Source organism: Dermacentor silvarum, chromosome 4 (assembly GCF_013339745.2).
Source record: "Dermacentor silvarum isolate Dsil-2018 chromosome 4, BIME_Dsil_1.4, whole genome shotgun sequence".
NCBI lineage: Eukaryota > Metazoa > Arthropoda > Arachnida > Ixodida > Ixodidae > Dermacentor > Dermacentor silvarum.
Window position 1 is genome coordinate 65040379 of NC_051157.2, and position 19951 is coordinate 65060329.

The following is a 19951-nucleotide window of genomic DNA, read 5'->3' on the forward strand; positions in this document are numbered from 1 at the left end:
ACTTCTCTTAGTCCCCGTAGCTGTTATTGGTATAGTCGGCCTTTCACCGTCGGTTTCTGTATATACCGGGTGTTCAAAACTAAGCTTTACGGAATTTTTAAAAATCTCCTACCCAACAACGAAACCCGTCCGTCCGTCTGTCCCTCCGTCCGTCACCTGAGACGATCGCTTTAATTCCAGATGGAGCCCGCAGCAGCGAGCGAATTGACTTTCGTGCTACCTCTCGCTTCAACGCGAACTAAGCGGCGAAAACATAGCACACGCGAAGTTATCAGCACTCGGCGCACTCTGTCCCCATTGCAGATTGCTTTCAAGATAGGGCTCGCGCGGCCGCACCATACGCAGCCGCCACCGGCATACGGTTGATCACGGTTGGTAATGGTTCGCATCGAGAGGAGGCAGCGTCATCGACCACGTCTACGTACGAGATCTACCAAACGCGACACTGTTCGCTTCCGTCACGTACTACAGCACGCATCGACCAGCGCTCATCTTCCACGAAGCAGCGGCATCATCCAAACGCATCATCATAATTATTATTGCCTCTGTAACACACGTTGGTGTAGCTGACAATAAAATTGTGCTTTCTCTTTTCTTGCTTTAGTCCGAAAATTGCCTAGCAATAGCTGCTAGCAAAACAATTATCCAATCAGTTCAATCCGATGAGCACATTTTTCCCCCTTACCCTACTCTCTGATTCCTCATATTTGCCCTCAGTTGTTCCCGGAAAACCGAACATTTCTTAACTGCGTAAGCATGCAGTCGTCGCACGTATCGATGTGACGAAATGAACCCTCCTCAATTCCCACGACGAAACTGGCTCGGTACGTTCGTTGTATGCGCTCCGATGTAGGTATGCAAACGAAACAGCGAAAACATTATGCAACCTACGCGCACTTAAGCAGTTAATTACTTGTACCACAGGTCCCGTTTAAAATCAAAGTACATTATTTTATTTTTTAATTATAAATGTAGGAAAATCCAAACGTTAGCCACTTTAGGGCCGGCCATCCTGAAAAGGCATACCGTGACACTAGCAAAAACATACCAAGTAGCTCAATAGACCAAAATAAACCCTTCAGGTTGTCGACCTCTTCCCTCACCTCAACGTCTTCCCAAAGCCGTTTTCCAGCTCTCGTTTTGTGGGCTTTATCTTATATGTATAAAAACTGGAAGGTAGGCTACGTTAAATCAGGTAATACCAAAATCCAAAATTCGTTACTCACGCAACAATAAAGAAGGAAGAGCTAGAACAAAATATAAACCAGCACTGTACACACACAATCACGTCACAAGCACACAAACATCGTCTCCACTAGCACCAGCACCGAAAGCGCAATCGAATGTTCTAAGGACACAAATATTTTGTTGTTGTTGCTGCTGCCGCCGCCGCCGCCGCTGTCGTCGTCGTCGTCGTCGTCGTCGTTGTTGTTGTTTGTGTCGTTGTTGTTGTTGTTGTTGTTGTTTGTGTCGTCGTCGTCGTCGTCGTTGTTGTTGTTGTTGTTGTTGTTGTTGTTGTTGTTGTTGTTGTTGTTGTTGTTGTTGTTGTTGTTGTTGTTGTTGTTGTTGTTGTTGTTGTTGTTGTTGTTGTTGTTGTTGTAAGACGTACTTGCATAATTTGTTTTGTTCTCACTCACTCTGGTGCTTGCGTTGCGTGCTGTGAATTCACAAACGCTGTTGAAGACCTTCACCTTCCTACATTGCTTCACAAGCGACAGCTATAATGTTAATGCAGTGAGATTGGGCAATAGTGGGCTTTATGATTGTCCTAAACGTGCCGTAGACTTTTCGTCGTGAAAAAAAAACTGAGAAAGAAAGAAAAAAGCTCGCCGTGCGGCCAAGCCGTCACTAGTATTAATTTAGGACAAGCTTGATGATATCTTTTACCATGAAGTATTAGCGAAACCATCATTGTTTTCTTTCCCTCCCTCAATAATTTGGCCATTATGGACGCCCTTCTTACTGTTTTAGTTTTTATTAGTTATTACAGTTAGCATGAGTTAAGTCACACGTTCGGTTTGAGCGGTGAATTAAATTTTATGCGTAAGTGTCAAATGACCCATTGAGCAAAATGCAGCTCCACTAACGTGAATCCTGGGGAGGTTGGAAGCATGCAGTGATGCATCTGGTTCAATTCCCTTTCAAGTACGGTGTTTAATTCATCTTCAAGTTCCTTCCGACACCTTCCTACCAAGCACACAACTGCTAAAGGACCTGCCTATCTTCAGAGAAATTTCGCAAACTACAAGAGCAGCGTTCTATTGTGGTCAAAAATAGAACAACAAAACGTACCGTTATGATCTTGACTTTTGGTCGCCCTGTTAGCAGAACATCCAATATTTCACCAAAGTAGTCGCAACACCTTCTCAGCAGCGGCGGAGATGCTTAGACAAAGGACTCGATTCACATTTTAACTATCACAGGAGCACTATGCCAGCGAAGTGCACTCAGCTAACACTGTGTCCGCTCTACCGTTATATATGCTAGAGCCGGACGTGCCTGCATCGGCTCGATGCAACCAAACAAGACGCTGCCGGTTTTCTTTCCGAGCGTCCTTGAGCGCGACCAGCACTCTCTCGCTTCGTGCCCTTGATAATCGCGTTCTTACTTTTCTTAGTCACCGTAGCTGCTATTAGTCTCGTCGGCCTTTCACCGTCGGTTATTTGTATATACCGGGTGTTCTTTGTTAGCTCCACCGAATTTTTAATGATTGCTTGCGGCAGATAGCATAATTCTAACCCTTGAGCTAAATTACACTATTAGGCGGTCATTACATCTACGAGAAATCAAAGCGCCTAATTGAATAATTACCATAATTACACTAATGAACTTTTTAACTATTTACTTTAGGGCACTTATTTCAATTTTACTAGTTGTAGCCGGTGAGCTCGCAAGGCTTATTCACTTGTAACGCATTCTCAGGACTTCAACAGTTTCGAGATATTGATTTTAAAAGTGTCCTATGAAATCTATTGGCGTTACAGTTATTTTTATGCTTCAATGCATAAAACAGCGTTCTCTTAAAAAAGTAAGTGGAGCAACACTGCTTATTTAACGCAAGTTGGACGGCACATATCTCTAATCCGGTGCCATTCATTCTCAGAATTATTTTCCAATTCGCAGATTAAAAATGTACGGTAAAGTTAATAACTAAAAAGTTAATTAGCGGAATTATGTTGATTATTCTTTGAACATTTTGATTTTTCGTAGAAGTCATGGCTCCCTCATAGAAGAATTTAGATCAAGAGTTAGAATTGTACTATCTGCCGCAAGCAATGTTTTAAAATTTTGGTGCAGCCCCCCCCCCCCAAAAAAAAAAAAACACTTATATAGTTTAGCAAATGTTCACATCAATGTGTGGAAATAAGAAGCGCAACCTCTAGACGCGACAGTGAGGCAGACAAGAGACAGGCGCTTAGAAATAGCGCCTGTCCCTTGATTCTCTCACTGTATCTAAAGTTTACGCTTATTATTCCGCACAAGAATGGACCAAATAGCCCAGCAACATATTCAGGGTGTCGAACCGAAAAGCTTTCTGGTTCGGTTCGTGTTCAGGTTCAGTCCCCTTGATATTTTCCTGTTCAAGTTCAGGTACAGCTCCGGAGCAAAAATATAATGGTTTGAACCGGTTTGAACCTGTTCATACGGGTTCGTAACGGTTCAGAATAAGGGAGAATGAAAATTTTTAGAAAACATTTTTCAGCCTCACCCCGGCATTTATTTAAGCAAACATAGGTTAATTCTGTCGTCACGTGAGGCAGACCGACGCATATCTTATGTCTTTAATATTATGAAAGAAATTTAATATACTGTGATCTGACACTGCGACACAAGGGAAGCGCGCGCAGACGTGCTGTGATTCGTTTTCAACAACCCGGCGTGCGTTGAGGTTGAAGAATCACCGTGATGATTCCGTTATTTCAACGTCTTCAAATTTAGACGCTGACACGTTTGTACAGCGAAGATGGTGCTGCAGCTTTCGAAAATGGCATATGTTCTCATATGACACTGTTTTCATATGAACTGAGTTTTCTGGAAAAAAAAAGTAACATCTGCTAAAGGAGCCGCCATTTTCAAAGAAATCGCGCAGCCTAGAAGAGCAGCGTTCTTTTGTGGTCAAAAATGAGGCAACGAAACGTACCGATATGATCTTTGCTTCTTGACTTTGGGTCGCCTTGTCAGCAGAACATCCAGTATTTCACCAAAGTGATCGCAACACCTTCTCAGCAGCGGCGGAGATGCTTAGAGAAAAAGACTCGATTCACTGTCGCAGCAGCACTATACCATCGAAATGCTCTCAGCTAACACCGTGTCCGCTCTACCGTTAGACTTGAAGCCGGACGTGTCTGCATCGTCTCAATGAAACCAAACTACACGCAGCTGGTTTTCTTTTCGAGCGTCCTTGCACGCGATAAGCGCACTCTCGCTTCGTGCCCTTGATGATCTGGTTCTTACTTTTCTTAGTCCCCGTAGCTGTTAACGCTATAGTCGGCCTTTCACTGTCGGTGTCTGTATGTACAGCTTGGCAAACCTTCACTTCAAGGTCGCAGAGAACGTCTTTTGCGATTTTTTTTTTTTTTTGCATGAAAAAGAAGTTTCCTGTTTCTCAGTAGCCAGCACGAATGCCGACCGAACTCACTTTAATTTGTACCTGCTCAGCGCACTGCACGATAATGAGCTTGAGAGTACTACCATTGCCGTAACGGTTGCCTGCGGTGAAGGCCGAAATAGGCAACGGTATACGGTCAAGCATAGCTACGATCCAAGCACTTTGCTCACTGCGAGAGGAAATCTGTCCAGGATGTTCGAAAGGTCATGCAGATGAACCCGCTGTTTAGCATATTGAGCGCATTGTATGATAATGACCTCCACTGAAGCATCATAGTTATCCCAGACATTGCAATTTGGTGACATTCGTCAATAAGAGGTCTGTTGGCTGCTTCTGAGCTTAGACAGTAGAGCAGTGCATCGAACGTGCGGTGAATCGTTTGATTAAGTGAGAACAGCTGAAATGGTCCAACTCTGTGCAGGAGTGAAGACATTGCGCGTTCGTCGAACCACGTGTCTGTACGAAGCACAAACGTTTCGCGAAGAACATTCTTGGCGTCTGCAGCACACACATTAGGTATTGTAACCCGTGACATTTGCTGTGTATTTGATGCCTACTTTCTGCCTAAAAGAAAAAGAAAACACGCGTGCACACACACACACACACACACACACACACACACACACACACACACACACACACACACACCGATGTTGAATTAGTCAGCCACTCCTCCAACTTGTGTGGTCATTTACGTAGTGTTTCAAATGAACACTGAAGACAAAGATAACTTGAGCTGTATTTGTCAAAAGCCCTTTCACAAAAAACCACTCTTACCATTAGAAGAAGTATGGTGAGCCAGAAAAGACGCAGAAATAAAAGACGGGTGGCGATGTTGTCTTGAAGTTTCCGATTAGTTCGCTGTGACGTCATGCATTCTGAAGGCGTCTGCGTGGACCTAGTTATTTTTTTATCTGGAAGCATAGACTATACTCTATTATAAAAGAGCCGATGAGTAAACTTAGCCGATTCATTAACTTTTATTGTTGCGCAACGGCCCAAATGCGAAAAAGAAGGGGGAACTGGTTACGTCACACTGACGTACCAGGGCTGGTCTTTTGGCGCGAAATTCAAGAAATGAAACGTTTACTTTCATAGCCTCTTCTAATACTCAACCTATACTACCGCGAAATGAACCAAAACAGAGTTTTCAATATAGGCTTTATCAATCTCAACTGATCAATTGTCTCCGTTCTTTTTAAGCCTAAATAGAACTGCATGTATACTTATATGTGGCCAGTTCATTTTGACGTTATGTTGCGTGGCAGCACAGGTAAATAAAAAAAATTGATGTTGACGGCCTCGTCAATCCCAAAGTGTGTGTAGTGCATTGAGGTATCTATCACCCGCATTGCGTGCATTTGGGGGAGCTATGTTTTCTACCGATGTTTGGGCGTGCAGACCTCGCGTATTGGCTTGACGCCATACAGCAGGCGGCCTGAGTGTCGCTACCATCAGGTATTTTTTTTTCCTTTTCAGCCCAAAGTCAAGCGTAAAGAAGAAGAAATACACAATAGAAGTGATACAGGATGGCCGATTCATTTGGGGCATGGAAGAGCCTGCCAGCATGTTTGAGCGTGCTTGAGCCGGCGAGCGCGTTTTATTCGCGTGTCATAGTGTGTTGCCAAGCTGCTGGCCAGCAAATATTCGGCGATTGCTGAGAACACATCAGCCCGTATACTTATTGGTTATCCAGTATGAGACGGCCGCCGACGGTACACTCTAGCGTATTATGAGTCACAGGCCTTAATCAGCTCTTGCGGGATCAACTCCATTCGCATATCAATCTTCTCTGAATGTTTCCTTGTTTTTTTTATTTTTTTTCTTGCTTTTGTGCCGCCAATGAGCCATCTTTTTCATTTTGTTTCTTTATTTGAATTTATTTTTTATTTTTATGCTTATTCTCTGTCATTCTCTTCTATTTATATTTCATCTTTCAACCTGATCCTCTACCTGGAGTAACATATGTGAGGCATTTCTCTAGGCTAACATTCCCAGCTCGCAATAAAGTTTTTATCTGTTAAGTCCCTTGCTCTCTCTCTCTCTTTCTGGCAAATGCGGACAAGGTTGGCCAACTTATTGCTCAATGTGAATAAGCCCTTGTGCCACAAGTTTGGTATAGTCAGGAACTAGTTCTTTTATTGCAGTTTGTAAATGCTTAACGATATTTTTTATCAAGACCTTGTAGCCTATGTTGGCGAGGTATAACGCCCTATAGCGATGTAACGTTCATAAGCTTACCCAAGTCTTTATATTTAGGTATAATAAAATTTCAGGAGCTAATTAAAGGCCTCGGAAGCGACGACGTATCAAAAACTTCTCTTAGAAGTGACCCTATAGCACGGCGGCTACCTCGTTCTTTAGTACCTGTTCTGTTATTTAGTTATTTACAGTGTGTATGCCAGAGCCGACGTCAAAACAGCTAGTGGCGAGCACTTCGATTACATACAAATGCACACACCCGCCGTGGTTGCTCAGTGGCTATGGTGTTGGGCTGCTGAGCACGAGGTCGCGGGATCGAATCCCGGCCACGGCGGCCGCATTTCGATGGGGGCGAAATGCGAAAACACCCGTGTACTTAGATTTAGGTGCACGTTAAAGAACCCCAGGTGGTCCAAATTTCCGGAGACCCCCACTACGGCGTGCCTCATAATCAGAACTGGTTTTGGCACGTAAAACCCCATAATTTTTTTACAAATGCACAGTGATTTCATCTGTTTCGCCGCTCCCTGCCACACGCATCGACATCTATTCTTTTTTACTGTCTTCATTTCTTGCATCATTGTAATTATACTTAAATCAGAAGCATTCAAGTAAGGGAGGAAGGACTCACTTTCCGGAGCGCGAAATCACGACTTCAACTGCAAACCTCTGTGTGTGACAAGGTAAAAGGATAGGAGGACGAACTGTATTTTTCTTTTTGCCCCACTTCACCCGACTCAGCGATGACAGACAGCCGATAACCTCTCTGCTCGCTGTTGCCGCGTTCTGCCAGCGTATATACGCTTTTTTATCGCTTTCACTTTCAATGTCACCTGTACACGCACCGGATACTATAGTTGTCGGGCTTAAGCGACTTGCATGCCTTGAGGGCGCCAGATTTGGCGGTGATACTTATTCAGTTTCCAGTCCGTGTTTGCGCCGCCAGCTGATTTAGCTTCGGGTGTGTTCGTATTGAATGTGAGACGACGTGACGGCGGCTGATGTAGCGCGTCGACGACCTTACGTTTGCTGATATAGGCAAAGGGCTAACGCAGAGACGGCTACGGGAGCGTTGCTAACCTAGCAAAAAAAAAAAAAAAGGTCGCTAAATTTAGCGAGTTTTAGCCACCTTACGACTACTTTGAGCGAGCGAGCGCGTTTTATTCGTGTGTCATAGTGTGTTGCCAAGCTGCTGGCCAGCAAATATTCGGCGATTGCTGAGAACACATCATTCAGTACTTATTGGTTATCCAGTATGACACTGGATAACGGTCTGTCTGCCGACGTCACGCACCACTCCGACGCACATCACTTCAAGGCTGCTCTCGAATCACTGTTTTGTTAAACTAAGCCCATCACTCATGTTATACCCCATCTCTGGGGCATTTGAGGCATAATAAATAAATAAATAAATAAATAAATAAATAAATAAATAAATAAATAAATAAATAAATAAATAAATAAATAAATAAATAAATAAATAAATAAATAAATAAATAAATAAATTTACCATTCTTGGAGTCATCGCAAAATTGCAGTGAACTTTATGGTGACCTAAATCGCCAGTGAACTGCTCTCGTAAAATGCCTGTGGTCTGTGGCTGAGCTTATGCCTCTCCCCTAAAACGCCAGCGTTTTGACAGCGATTGTCCGCGGTCAACGAGTGAGCTCTGTTCATCTTTTCCTGTGCGTGCGTGGCACCACGCTTGTTAATTTAGCTAGTATGCGAATGTTTACAATTTTATACGGCCGAAAAAACTACGATCCTTACATCGTATAGCTGTCAAATAATTTGTTAGCGCAAATCGTTGTCTAGCCTTTCTGGCGAAACTGCGACTATTTTTATTAAAGCGTGGGGAGATATAGGAACCTACCTCCCTACCAAAAAGTCCAAAGAATGGGGGAAAGAATCCTTCGCATTAAAGTACTGGCGAACGCCAGAACGCTAAAAATAATTTACTATTGTACTTGTTTCCACAAACTAGTTTTGGTACGCAGGAGGTGGTCATGACATCACAGATACACTGACTTTCTCCATTCCTGCGATCGCTGCAGCAACAACACGTGAGCGTAGCCAGGAAAAAAAACGCATGCAGCACCCTTGTTTATTTTATTTCTTATGAGCAATACCATCATACCTAGCCTTATCGCTACACGACGTCAGCATATGCTGTTCTTTGTCAAGACGTCACGATAGTGTCGACGACGCCAGGTCCACCATTGCAAGATGACTTTAGCGACAAGGACACCTTCTTACTTCTATAATTGCTTCATACATGTTAAATGGGAACATTTACTACAATTAACATTATTACGATACTTCACTCAGTTTCGGTGTCTATCCATCTATATATCGGTGTCTCGGATTGTTTTTCCTCCAACTTGGAACACTGGTAATGGGTAGAGCATCGAGCCGCTGTGCGGAAGGTACCGGGTTCAAAACCAACCGTTGCGCCAACTTGGGTCCCTGAGTATGTGACATTAAGTATGTGCAGCTGTTCAATGAACCTCTTTGACACCAATTTGTGTCGCTGGGTGTGTGTCACCGCGTAAGTGCAGCATTTCAACTAATTTCTCTGACTTCACCTTGTATGTGCCTCTCTTCAATTAATGTTTTGGACGGCAACTTTGGTCACTGGGTATCTGCCGCAGGGTATGTGTTGTTCTTTAAGGACGAAAAAAAATGCTTTAAACTTTATCCGGTGCTGGGCCGAACCTAACCCACATCGTATTCAGACAATCTTGTCTGAATTCACTCGTCAGCCACGCGCGATCTTCACGGCGACCTCACTAGATGGCTCCCCACGTCCAATGGGAAAGCGCGAGAGAGGAGTCCGGCTGTACTGAACACACAGTTATATGACGCGTTTCGGCGTTGGCAATACGGTGCGTCGCAACGTTGCTCAAATGCTCCCGAAAAGAAAAAAAAATCGGCAGAACCCATCTCACGATGATGGTCCACGTTTAGCATTGAATCAGTATAGTGAGACAACGTATTGCCACCGTCGAAACGAGTTATGCATGAGGCGTGTATTGCAGCGAGACTCCTCTTTCGCGTTTCCCTAAGAGCACTTGGCGCCATCTAGCGGACCCACCGCGAAGCCTGCGCGTGGCCTCCGAAATGCATGGCGCGCCGGTGCGTGCGAACGCTGAGAAACGCGTAAAGGCTGTTTCACATGCTGCGACTGGAGCGACAAAAATCAATGAAATCCCACTCGTCGCAATGCGATTCTTAGAGGGCTCATTTCACATGATTTCGATTTCAACAATGTGGCTCGTGCGACGCTCAGGGTTGCTTGCTGCCAGGTTTTGTGGCATACGCCGCATAATTTTTCAAATGTAATGAAAAAAATGTGCGTTCTGATATTATTGACTTGTATTTAATACGAGCAAGGGCGCTGTAACTTAAAATGATTCCAAACTGTTTTGATTCCAATTTCTGAAATCAGCCTCCACGATTGGTGAAAACATTTTCGAGCCACTCCCACCTTCGCCTGTCTGTCACGCGACGTCACGAAAACCGCGACAGCTCCCCATCTGATATAACGTGTACACACTGATTATGCATGATTAAACCACACAAAAGAAAAACATTATCATTCCTTTTCACAATTAGCCCTCTGCTATTGGTCCAATGTTTTCTGGCTACGCCCACGTCGCCTGTCTGTCACGCGACGTCACAAAACCGCGAAAACTCACCACGTCAAAGTGACGTGTACGCGAAAAAAATGCATTAATATGCCGAACAAAACTGAAAATTTTTCTGAATAGCCACAGAGTGCCCCGTTCCGAAAGCAATAGAGGATGGCTGCCCGCCGATCACTCAGGTCCTCGCTACTCGCACCTGCCGGTGAGCATGTATTTATTTGCGCATGATAAACCTTTTTGCGTGGCAGTGAAACGTTATCGAGCCCTATCGGCATGCATGCGACATCGCTCTGCGAACTCTTCCTTGCTGAGCATCCGTTTTAGCGGCATTCTCTTCCTTCCGTTGCACGCCGCCGCGATTTTCGACCAGCCACCGCAAGCTAGGTAAGGCGAAGCGGACCAATCGGAGAAGCCGGCACCACCCTCTTCATGCGGTTATCAATTTTCACTGTGCTGGCTAACCCCATCGAAACCCTCTCCACTAGAGCGTGCTCCTCGCCTCTTGTCAGCCAATTAGATAAGAAATACCGCTGAGTGTAGACAATCTTATTGGTTTTGAAAGCGAACAAAGTGACCTCCTGTAAACGAGGAGAGTGTCTGATTGGGCTGTTCAGACAACGCCGTGGGTCACCGCCCGATGCTTGCGTCGGTGGTTACATAAATTTGACATCAGGAGTTTGGAATCAAAATATTTTGGAATCATTTTACGTTATAGCGCCCCAAATATTACGCGTATTTTGTAATTTAAAAACGCTTGAAGTTTAAATTTGGCTTGGAGCGCGTCACATCGGTTCCTGAAGTTCAGTGCCAGGACACCTGGCGGATGTTCACAGCTATTCGTTCAGCGCTGTGTGTTGTCTCATGGGCCTTCTAGGTTCGTGTCGTTCTGCCTGCGCTACAACAAATCACAATATTATCTATCAACAAGCCCATATAGTTATCCTCATATCATATGCAATATTCAGAATTCGGCTGCAGCGAAGTCGTCGGGTCAGCGTAGCGAGAGCTTCACACTACCCGTGCTTAGTGTCATCTTCTGAAAAAAAAAATGTCGCAGTTTCACCCGAAAGGCAAAGCTACAACTGCGATAGCAAATTAGTAGAGAGCTATACGGAGTAAGGATAGTAGTTTTATCAGCTTTTTAAACTTGGACATGCAGCAGCACCAGCAACGCGCAGAACTGTTGTCGACGCTGTCGGCGTCTTGCCCGCGTTCGCACCGAACGCGCGCGGTGTTGGTGACTGTAGCCGGTGCCTCCTGGGGGCGGCTCGGAGGTTTTCGATGAGATCAGAACGGGACACTCGTCGAGCAGCGTCGGAAGTCTTTATCACCTTCTCGCCTCGCAATGTTTTTATAAAATTACGCATTTGGTGCCGCAGCTAAACGTTGCCTCCCCCTCCCTCCCTCCCTCCCTCCCATCCCCCCATGGCCTTTCGCGCGACCGAAGAAGTCGCGCTTGCTCTATATATGTGGTGATTGTAAAAGAGGAAAGAGACGCTTAATTCTGCAGCCCTTCAGGGAGCAAGGCGCAGAACGCGCGTTTGCTCTCCGCCGTGCGTTCGCTCCCCGTGAAAGCGCGCATTCCTCGCGCGCTTCCACTCGCACATGCAGCATACGGCGCGCGGCGACGATTTCATCGCTGTTGACGCCATACGGAACCTCACGGCGACAGTGACGCCAACTGCAGAAATCCGCTTTGAGTGTCCGTATATAAGTGCTATTGAATTAAATTATGTGTGTATATCCCTCATAATTGTGCTTAAGCGGTGCCTGCTCTTAGCCATATCTTTATACCAAACGCAGCAACAAGCACCAACCCGAAAGCTCACGTTTTCCGCTGAAGGAAGCGGCGAACGATCTGTGTGGGATTACTGAACGTGGGATGGAATTTGTATTGTGAGCTTCAATCTTAGCTCTATCCTGGTTCGTCCATCGCGGCGCGTGTGCTGTCATTATGTATAGAAGTCCCCTATGAATATTTCGAAAAACGTAAGCCGACACCACAATTTTTTAGGAGCTGCAGTCACTTGTGTAAGTAGCATGATAGCATCATATCATTCTAACAGACCTGGGCATCGTCTACTCTCGCGTCATGTGTCTCGCGCTCTTATGTACTATGAATCTGTACCAAGAAGCTTAAATCAAAATGCTGCAGTACGTAGTGTGGCGGCGTAGCCACACGGAAAACAATAAATACGTTGTTAGGAGTGTATTTGTTTGTTTAAAACAAGGTAGAGGGGCGCGCTACAATTTTGTACTCGTAGTGACAAGCGTAAAGTAAGAAGCTATCAGAACTATCGGCCAATCTCGTTGACATGCGTATGCTTCTACCTGCTTTAGCACATTATCTTAAAAATTACCAAAAACCTATGCAACTGGAGCAGCTGTTATAGTTCCTTCATAGGATATTAAAGCAAGCATCCCAATCTGCTAAGCAAGTCATGTACTTAACCTGTGTTAGATGAATGTTAGAGCGTGCTTAAAGGGGCCATCTTAAACTAGTTTAATCGACGAAAATAAGAAAATGCAAGGAAGGACTCAAGATACAATATAATCTGGCACTCCCAAATGGATTGTATATGCAAAATGTTATGCCTGTTTGAATTGCCTGAATTAACCCAATGCTCAAAATCAGTGGGACTGATTCCTGTTGTTGTTGAAAAACTGCTTGAATGTCAATAGAATACTACGGTACATATTGTTCTGAGGAAAAGTGTTAAGCATGCATTGACAATATATCAATCTTTTATATGAGCTTTCTTCATGAACAACAAGAGAATAATACAGTTTACCATTGCAAGTTTCAAAATCTAAACCTTGCGAAATTTTTGAAGAGACCACATTAAAAAACATATAGGCAAGAAAAATGTGCCTAAATACAAGCGCAGAATGGACACACTTGTCTAGAGTGGTTTAGTGGCCAGCTGCGGACTGCCCCAGCGCCCGTAGCTGCTACCTCGCGGTAAGTGCTAGGTTTCACGTATGTTTCGCCTATAGCCCATGGACTTGGCAAGCGGCATGACCATTGCATTGCACCAGCGATCATTGCGCCAGCGACGGATGTGGTCATGGTTCGAGTATCTTTGACTCGGAAAATGGCCTCCCGTTCATCATATTGAAGTTGTCTGGAGAGAGAGAGCCGTTCGACGTGGTAGCGAGAACACACACACAACAGGTACTTAATGGTTTCCTCGCACATACATTAGGCCAACGTCGGGCTACAGGCCTTTGCAATAAGGTTCATGAGCGAGCATTCGTAAATGTCACTCTCAGCAATAGGCGGTACAGCAACGTTGCTTCCCAACGGGAAAGGCTAGACGCGTCACTTAATTGTAGCCGTAGCGAGGGTTCAGCTTATGAAATCGGCAATTGGAGACACTCTTGGTGAACTACAAAGAACGTGCGTCTTTTTTCGGGCAAGAAGACGGTGTTCCCTGGCCGCGTCCGTCTTCACCAAACCTACTGGAAGCATCTGGCTGTCCTCGTGATCAGACCGGGCAGCCTTGTCAGCAGAGTCGTTGCTGACGATGCCACAGTGAGCCGGAAGCAACTCGAAGATGATGCCGTGCCCTGTTTCCAGAGCACTATGGTGCATTTCTCTAATGTCGGATACCATCATCTTGTATGTTTTGTGACGTAAAGTAGATTAGAGACTGTGAAGAGCTGGTTTAGAATCACAAAACATGGCTTATTTCTGTGCCGGTTCATCGGTGACGTAGTTCAAAGCGGCACGGAGGGCTACAAGTTCGGCCGCCGTAGATGTCGTTACTTTTGGCACCTTGAGTTTAACTGTGATCTGGATCGCTGGGTCCATCCGTCCTAGCTAGTAGAATTGAAATAGTTTGGATGGTTTCGTTGGTAGACCGGGTAGCCTTGTCAATGAGGTCGTTACCGACAATGTCACAATGCCTCGGAAGCCACTGGAAGATGATATCATGATCTTTTACCGTCGTCTATACTATTGTATACTGTTGCCTGTATACTGTTGTATGGAGAGCTTTTCTTTTCTTTTTCTTTTTTTTTTTTAGTACCTTCAACATATCTGGGCATCCGCTGGACCACCGCGTGCGGGTTGCTTAGGCAACGGGACAGCCGTTTCCAGTGGCTTTTCAGGAGGCAGCAAGCGATTGCACTGGATCCGAGAGATCTACCCCTTCTTTCGCTGAAGAGACGATTTCGCTGCTTTAGAAATGCCGTACGGCCACTACTAAGCTTTTCGTTGACTCCGCGCGAAACCGCAACTTTTGCCGAGCTGGATACTGACGAAGTGGCACTGGTTAGGCCTAGCTGTATAGCCTGCCTAGCTGCCTAGACAGAAATTTCTCGTTGTGTCTAGCTCGCCACCAGTATGTTCGGTCTGGCTGACCTCTTTGACGAACAAGATATATAACGTTCACTGGCTAGACTGGCATTTGTAGAAGGCGAGATTGGTTTCAGTGCGTCCGCGGGCGATCTGCCGTCAACTACCGTGAACCCCTACGCTGAGTTTGTTTGCGCGCTTACTGGACGTAACGGCCTATGCGTGTGCCCAGGCAGAAAGCTGCAAACTAAATTAGCGCAAGGCCCCCACATCTGACACCGTCAAGGCCTAATCTGACAGCGTCAAGACAAGGCCGCGCGCGCACATGATGCCCTTCCCGACGATGCATGACCCACATAGGGCTGCGCGACGAGTAAGCATGAAACGCCCCCGCGTCCTCAACCATCACGGTATTTCAACGAGTTAGTTCAGTGAAGCGCTTCGTAAGGCAAGGTTAAGTTTTCCGGACCGGTGTCATTGTAAGACGCAACGAAAAAGACTGTCCGATTACTCGGACATTCTTGGTGGAAATTCGCAAAATCGTTTGACGAGTGCATTCATTATCAAATTTGGCAATCAGTACGTTAATTTTGCATTAAGAGGCGGGAGTTTCGTAGCGTGATGATTTAGGGCCGTAGCTCCATCGTCGGCCTAGAAGCCTGGAGGTATTGGCCGCACACACATACGCACGGACACAAATCGGATCTCCTCTAGGTTGGCATCCATCTTGTCCTGCAATTAGCTATGGCAAAGGGGGGAAGGGGGAGGAGGGGGTCTTTGTGCCGGAACTCCCATCTATGAATGCGAAATTGGCCTCCTTAACGTCAAATTCAATTATCAATATCTCTAAATGAAAGCGCTCTACAAGAATTTTTAAAAAATTGGAGTTGTGTTCTAATATGATCACTGAAATTCCTAATATAAACGTATAACATAAAACTTTAAACGTGAAAACGTTAACAGCGCTTTTATCAAACTTCCTCAGAACTTTAGTTGCTGGGAAATTACTAAGAAAGTTAAATGACTAGTACAAGATGCAGAAAATACCGGTGTCCCTGTGATCGTACGAAAATAAAAGAAATTACCGATTTAAGTTAAATATGTGCATGAGGGAGGAGGGAAAGCCTATTACACGAGCCTTTGCAGTATTATCAACTTACCTTATTGTTTTACGGACCTATCCGTCTTACGGGGTACGCTCCGAGCAGCGAGATCATGCTGAAATTTCTCAAACGCCTGCCTCGGAAGTCTACACAGGCAGGTAGCCAGTCCAAATGCTTCTGAGCTTTTCTAAGCCACGTAAGTGCTTTTTAAGCACAGCTTGGGACACTACTGCTTCACTGCAGTCCGTAATGAGGATTGTATTGAAGTGGTGGTCTCCTTTTTAATGTGTTGGTTGAGTTTATGAATGAGCGACCACTTATTACTTTACCATGGCTTGCTCACTAACTCCATATACTACATTCAGCAATTGCTTTCATAAAGCTGCTCCGAAAGCCCGCATTACTGCCCCGAAACACATTTCGGCGGCTCCAAAAGCTCTTCCGCCAGCGCATGGACCCATAACATCGCAGTGTTAGGGAGTAATTCAAGGTTCTCATTTTTTTTCGCAGCTTGTTCAGCGCTGATGGTCAACGTAGAAGGCAAACGGGAATCAAGAGATAGACTTGAGAGCTGCAGCTGCAACAGCAGCAGCACAAGAAGTAGAGAAGTGTATCAAAACTAACCTGCGGTAAAAATAGCAATGGCTTAGATTGCGTTCTTGTGCATCCCAGCTGCTGCTCAGAAGCGAGGTCAGTATCGGGACGTTCCCTCATATGTATACCCTCCTAGCCCAAGAGGCGCAGGCACCGCAGGATTTCGGGGAAGTCGCAGAGTCAGTGCGCAGAATCTGCGCATGGACGCAGCTAGGCAGCGCGCAGTATGAATGCAGTACGCAGGTGCAAGCACAAATATATTGCGATGGCGATGACAACAGGATTCACGTAAAGGCAGCTGTAGTAGAAATATCAAAGGATTAGATTGCGTCCTTGTTCACTGCAACTGCTACTCAGAAGTGAGCCGCAGCTGTAACGAAACTGATTTAGGAGTGTGCGAATAACAATTTTTGAGACCGAATCGAATACGAAGCGGATAGTGCTAGAACTGCCAGAAGGAAACAGGCAACAGGTGCTTCATCTATATAAGTACCCAACAATGGCCCATTTTACCAAATGTCATGTCTAAGCCACATTTTATTGGAAATGATCGTGCTTAGCCGGTAAAGTCTGGCTGACTGAGCGACGCACCCTGCTCTAGCACGTTATGTCCACTGCGGATGCCATAAAACGTATCCTATTGTTGTTGTTTTTTCAGTCACTTTTAGCTTTGATCGCGTGCAGTCGATGAAAAGTAGTTGAAAAAATTATCCCTAAGTTAAAATACCTACAATTTAGTTGAAGGAGCTAATCGAATATTCGTTATTAGAAAGTTTCGAATATTGGCACACCACTAAACATGTTGATTTTGTTATATATATATATATATATATATATATATATATATATATATACTGAGAGGCGATATTTCATACTCGCCTTCGTCCGGTGTGACGGCATTACATGGCGTGCCGAAGCCTTCGAAATATAAGGACCATGTACGGAAACTTCAGTAAACCAAGAGCGGGCTTGTCATAACAAGCTTTATAACGTAAGAACTGAAAATATGAACATGCTCTTTCCGTTAGTAGCAACCTTTCATTCTAGCAGTCAGTGTTACCTCGATAACAAATTACTGAGAAATGCATCCAGACCAGCGACCACCATAGGACTAAACATGCTGTTGTACCACGTTAAAGCGACCTCGTAGACCAGCGTGTACATTCCCGGACTGGCTGGACAGCTTGACAAGAACAAAAGAAAATAGGCGATGTGTTTTCCAGTCAAAGGAGTACTGACACGACAATTTCGACCAGTAAATTTTTTGTGGGTATTCAACGTCCGAACGTTCTAAATTTCGACAAAAAAAGAAGAAACTCGCAATCTCCATGCAGAGCGCCACAGAAAGCGTTCATTTTAATGCTTTTTCCTACAGCCAACTTCGCTTTGAGTATCCAGGAGGTAGACCTTTCTTGACGTCACGTAACAATACAGTGACTGACTCTGTTCCTGCAACGGCTACGGCTGCTAGGAGCCAGAGCAGCGAGAGTAAACGCGCGCAGCACCCTTCGTTGTTGAATTGTAAGCAACACTATCATGCGTAGGTTTACTGCTACACGAGTTCAGCAAATTTTGCTCTGTTTCATGACATTTTAATAACGTCTTTGAAGCCTGCCCGGCACTTAGCTTTACCATCAAATTAAAGTATCCCCTAAATTTGTGCCTGGTCTTCATACTTGCTAAGTCTGATCCTTTCGCGAGCGAGAAGCGCGTAATAGTGTTTCAACAACTTTGAAAATATTCGTCAGTGCTCCTTCAAACCTTGAAACACAACATTAACCTTAGGTGTTTCCTTGGCCTTCGTGATGGCGGACTGTTGATCGGCATTCGAATTGTTTCCAAGCGTCTTACACTACACGTTCCTCTCTTTTTCCACTGTAACTCTGCTCCTCCGAATAAACATCCGCACTTCTTTCTAACTTCAACGTTGGCTTGTCTTTCGTGGCATTGGTGGATTTATTCGGTGATTGAAAGTCAATGCAAGTAGCAGTCGTTGTATTTAACCTTCAAGCTGTGTACCTATTTCAGCAATTTGTCTGGTACCCATGTCTTCATGGTACTAACAATGAAAGCAAAGTTGGAAATTTTCAAGGTTTAATGACTTTCCATGGGGCTGCCGATGAGAATGATAAGTTAAAGAATACGAACAAAATGATGAGCCTAATCCCGCTCTCCTTTATTGCATCCGCGCGGGTCAGCGCAAACTCCAGCTTGGCGGTGCAAGGACAAGACTTTGTCCATCATTGACGTGTGTGCGTTGTCAAGCTCTTGGCGACATTAACCGTTTTACCGGGTGTTAAAAATTGGCCTTTACGGAATTCTTAAAAATCGCCTGTGGCAGGTAGCATAATTCTTATCGTTGAGCTGGGTTATTCGAAGAGGCGGACATTAGTAGCACTAAAAATCGAAACAAATATTCAACTAATTAACAAAAATGCACTAATTAACTTTTTAGTTAATTACTTTATGACGCATATTGCAATTTACGAATTGTAGTTGGTGATTTTGCAAGACGCATCCACTTGAAATGAATTTCCAGGATGAATGCTATGTTGGGCTAGTTGGTTCATGCTTGAAATGAGAGGAAAGAAGGGGGGGGGGGGGGGGGGGGCAGAAATGGCGCTCTTTACAATACAATACAAGTTCATTTGTCCGGAATTCTTACAGGATCGGGAGCAGAGGCTAAAGGCTATATAGCCTGACATGGGGCATCTGCTCCTAAATACAGTTTGGCACGCAGGCCGCTGAGCATCTCAATCAGACGCAGATGTCTTCAGAAATAAAACAATAACACAGCAAAATTTAGCATGGTCTTGTTACACAATTTCAGAGAAAACATTAGAAAAGAACTTCTTCACAAAAGATTCATCTCAAAAGAAACGTCATCAATACACAATGTCAAATAAAGCATAAGAAAAGAAACTACAACACATAACTCAAATTGATAGATAGGATGTAACAAATCAAGCACAGAAACTTTAATAAGCATACTCCATATCATGGTTCATTAGGGTGGACTTGATAATAGTCTTCGAATGTATGGGATTGAAATCTATGAGACCGTGTAAACGATTTAACATTGTGGGTATTTGATACTGAACGTGTTGCTTGCCATAATTTGTCCTTAATGCTGGGATTTTCCGGCGTTGCTGACGCATGGTATAATGAGTATTGTCAGGCGGGTTCTGAAGACACTGTGGCTTGTTTTGTTTAACCCATTGCAGAAGTTTGAAGTGATACAGTTTTGTTACCGTTAGCATTGCGTATTTTTTCAAAGAGTGGTTTAGTTTTCAAGTCCCTGATAATACCATGGTACTGCTCGAATGCTCGCAAAACTCTTTTTTGAAGAACTAGCAATTTTTGATAGTTTGTTTGAGTAGTAGTACCCCATACCAAGATACCGTATGTCATTTTAGATTAGAAAAGGGCATAATATAATTCTATTTGTAACCACTTTGGTAAGACTGGGCTAAACTTATATAAACATCCAACGGTT

General features: G+C 44.5%; 1 protein-coding gene across 1 annotated transcript in view; it reads right to left on the reverse strand.

The window, feature by feature from the left end:
• LOC119448656 (uncharacterized) overlaps nt 1-19951 on the reverse strand; it is a 56336-nt gene that overhangs the window by 15273 nt on the left and 21112 nt on the right. The window contains exon 7 of the mRNA XM_037711886.2: nt 13922-14028. Within this exon, the coding sequence (XP_037567814.1) occupies nt 13922-14028 (107 nt within the window). The remainder of the gene's footprint in view (nt 1-13921; nt 14029-19951) is intronic.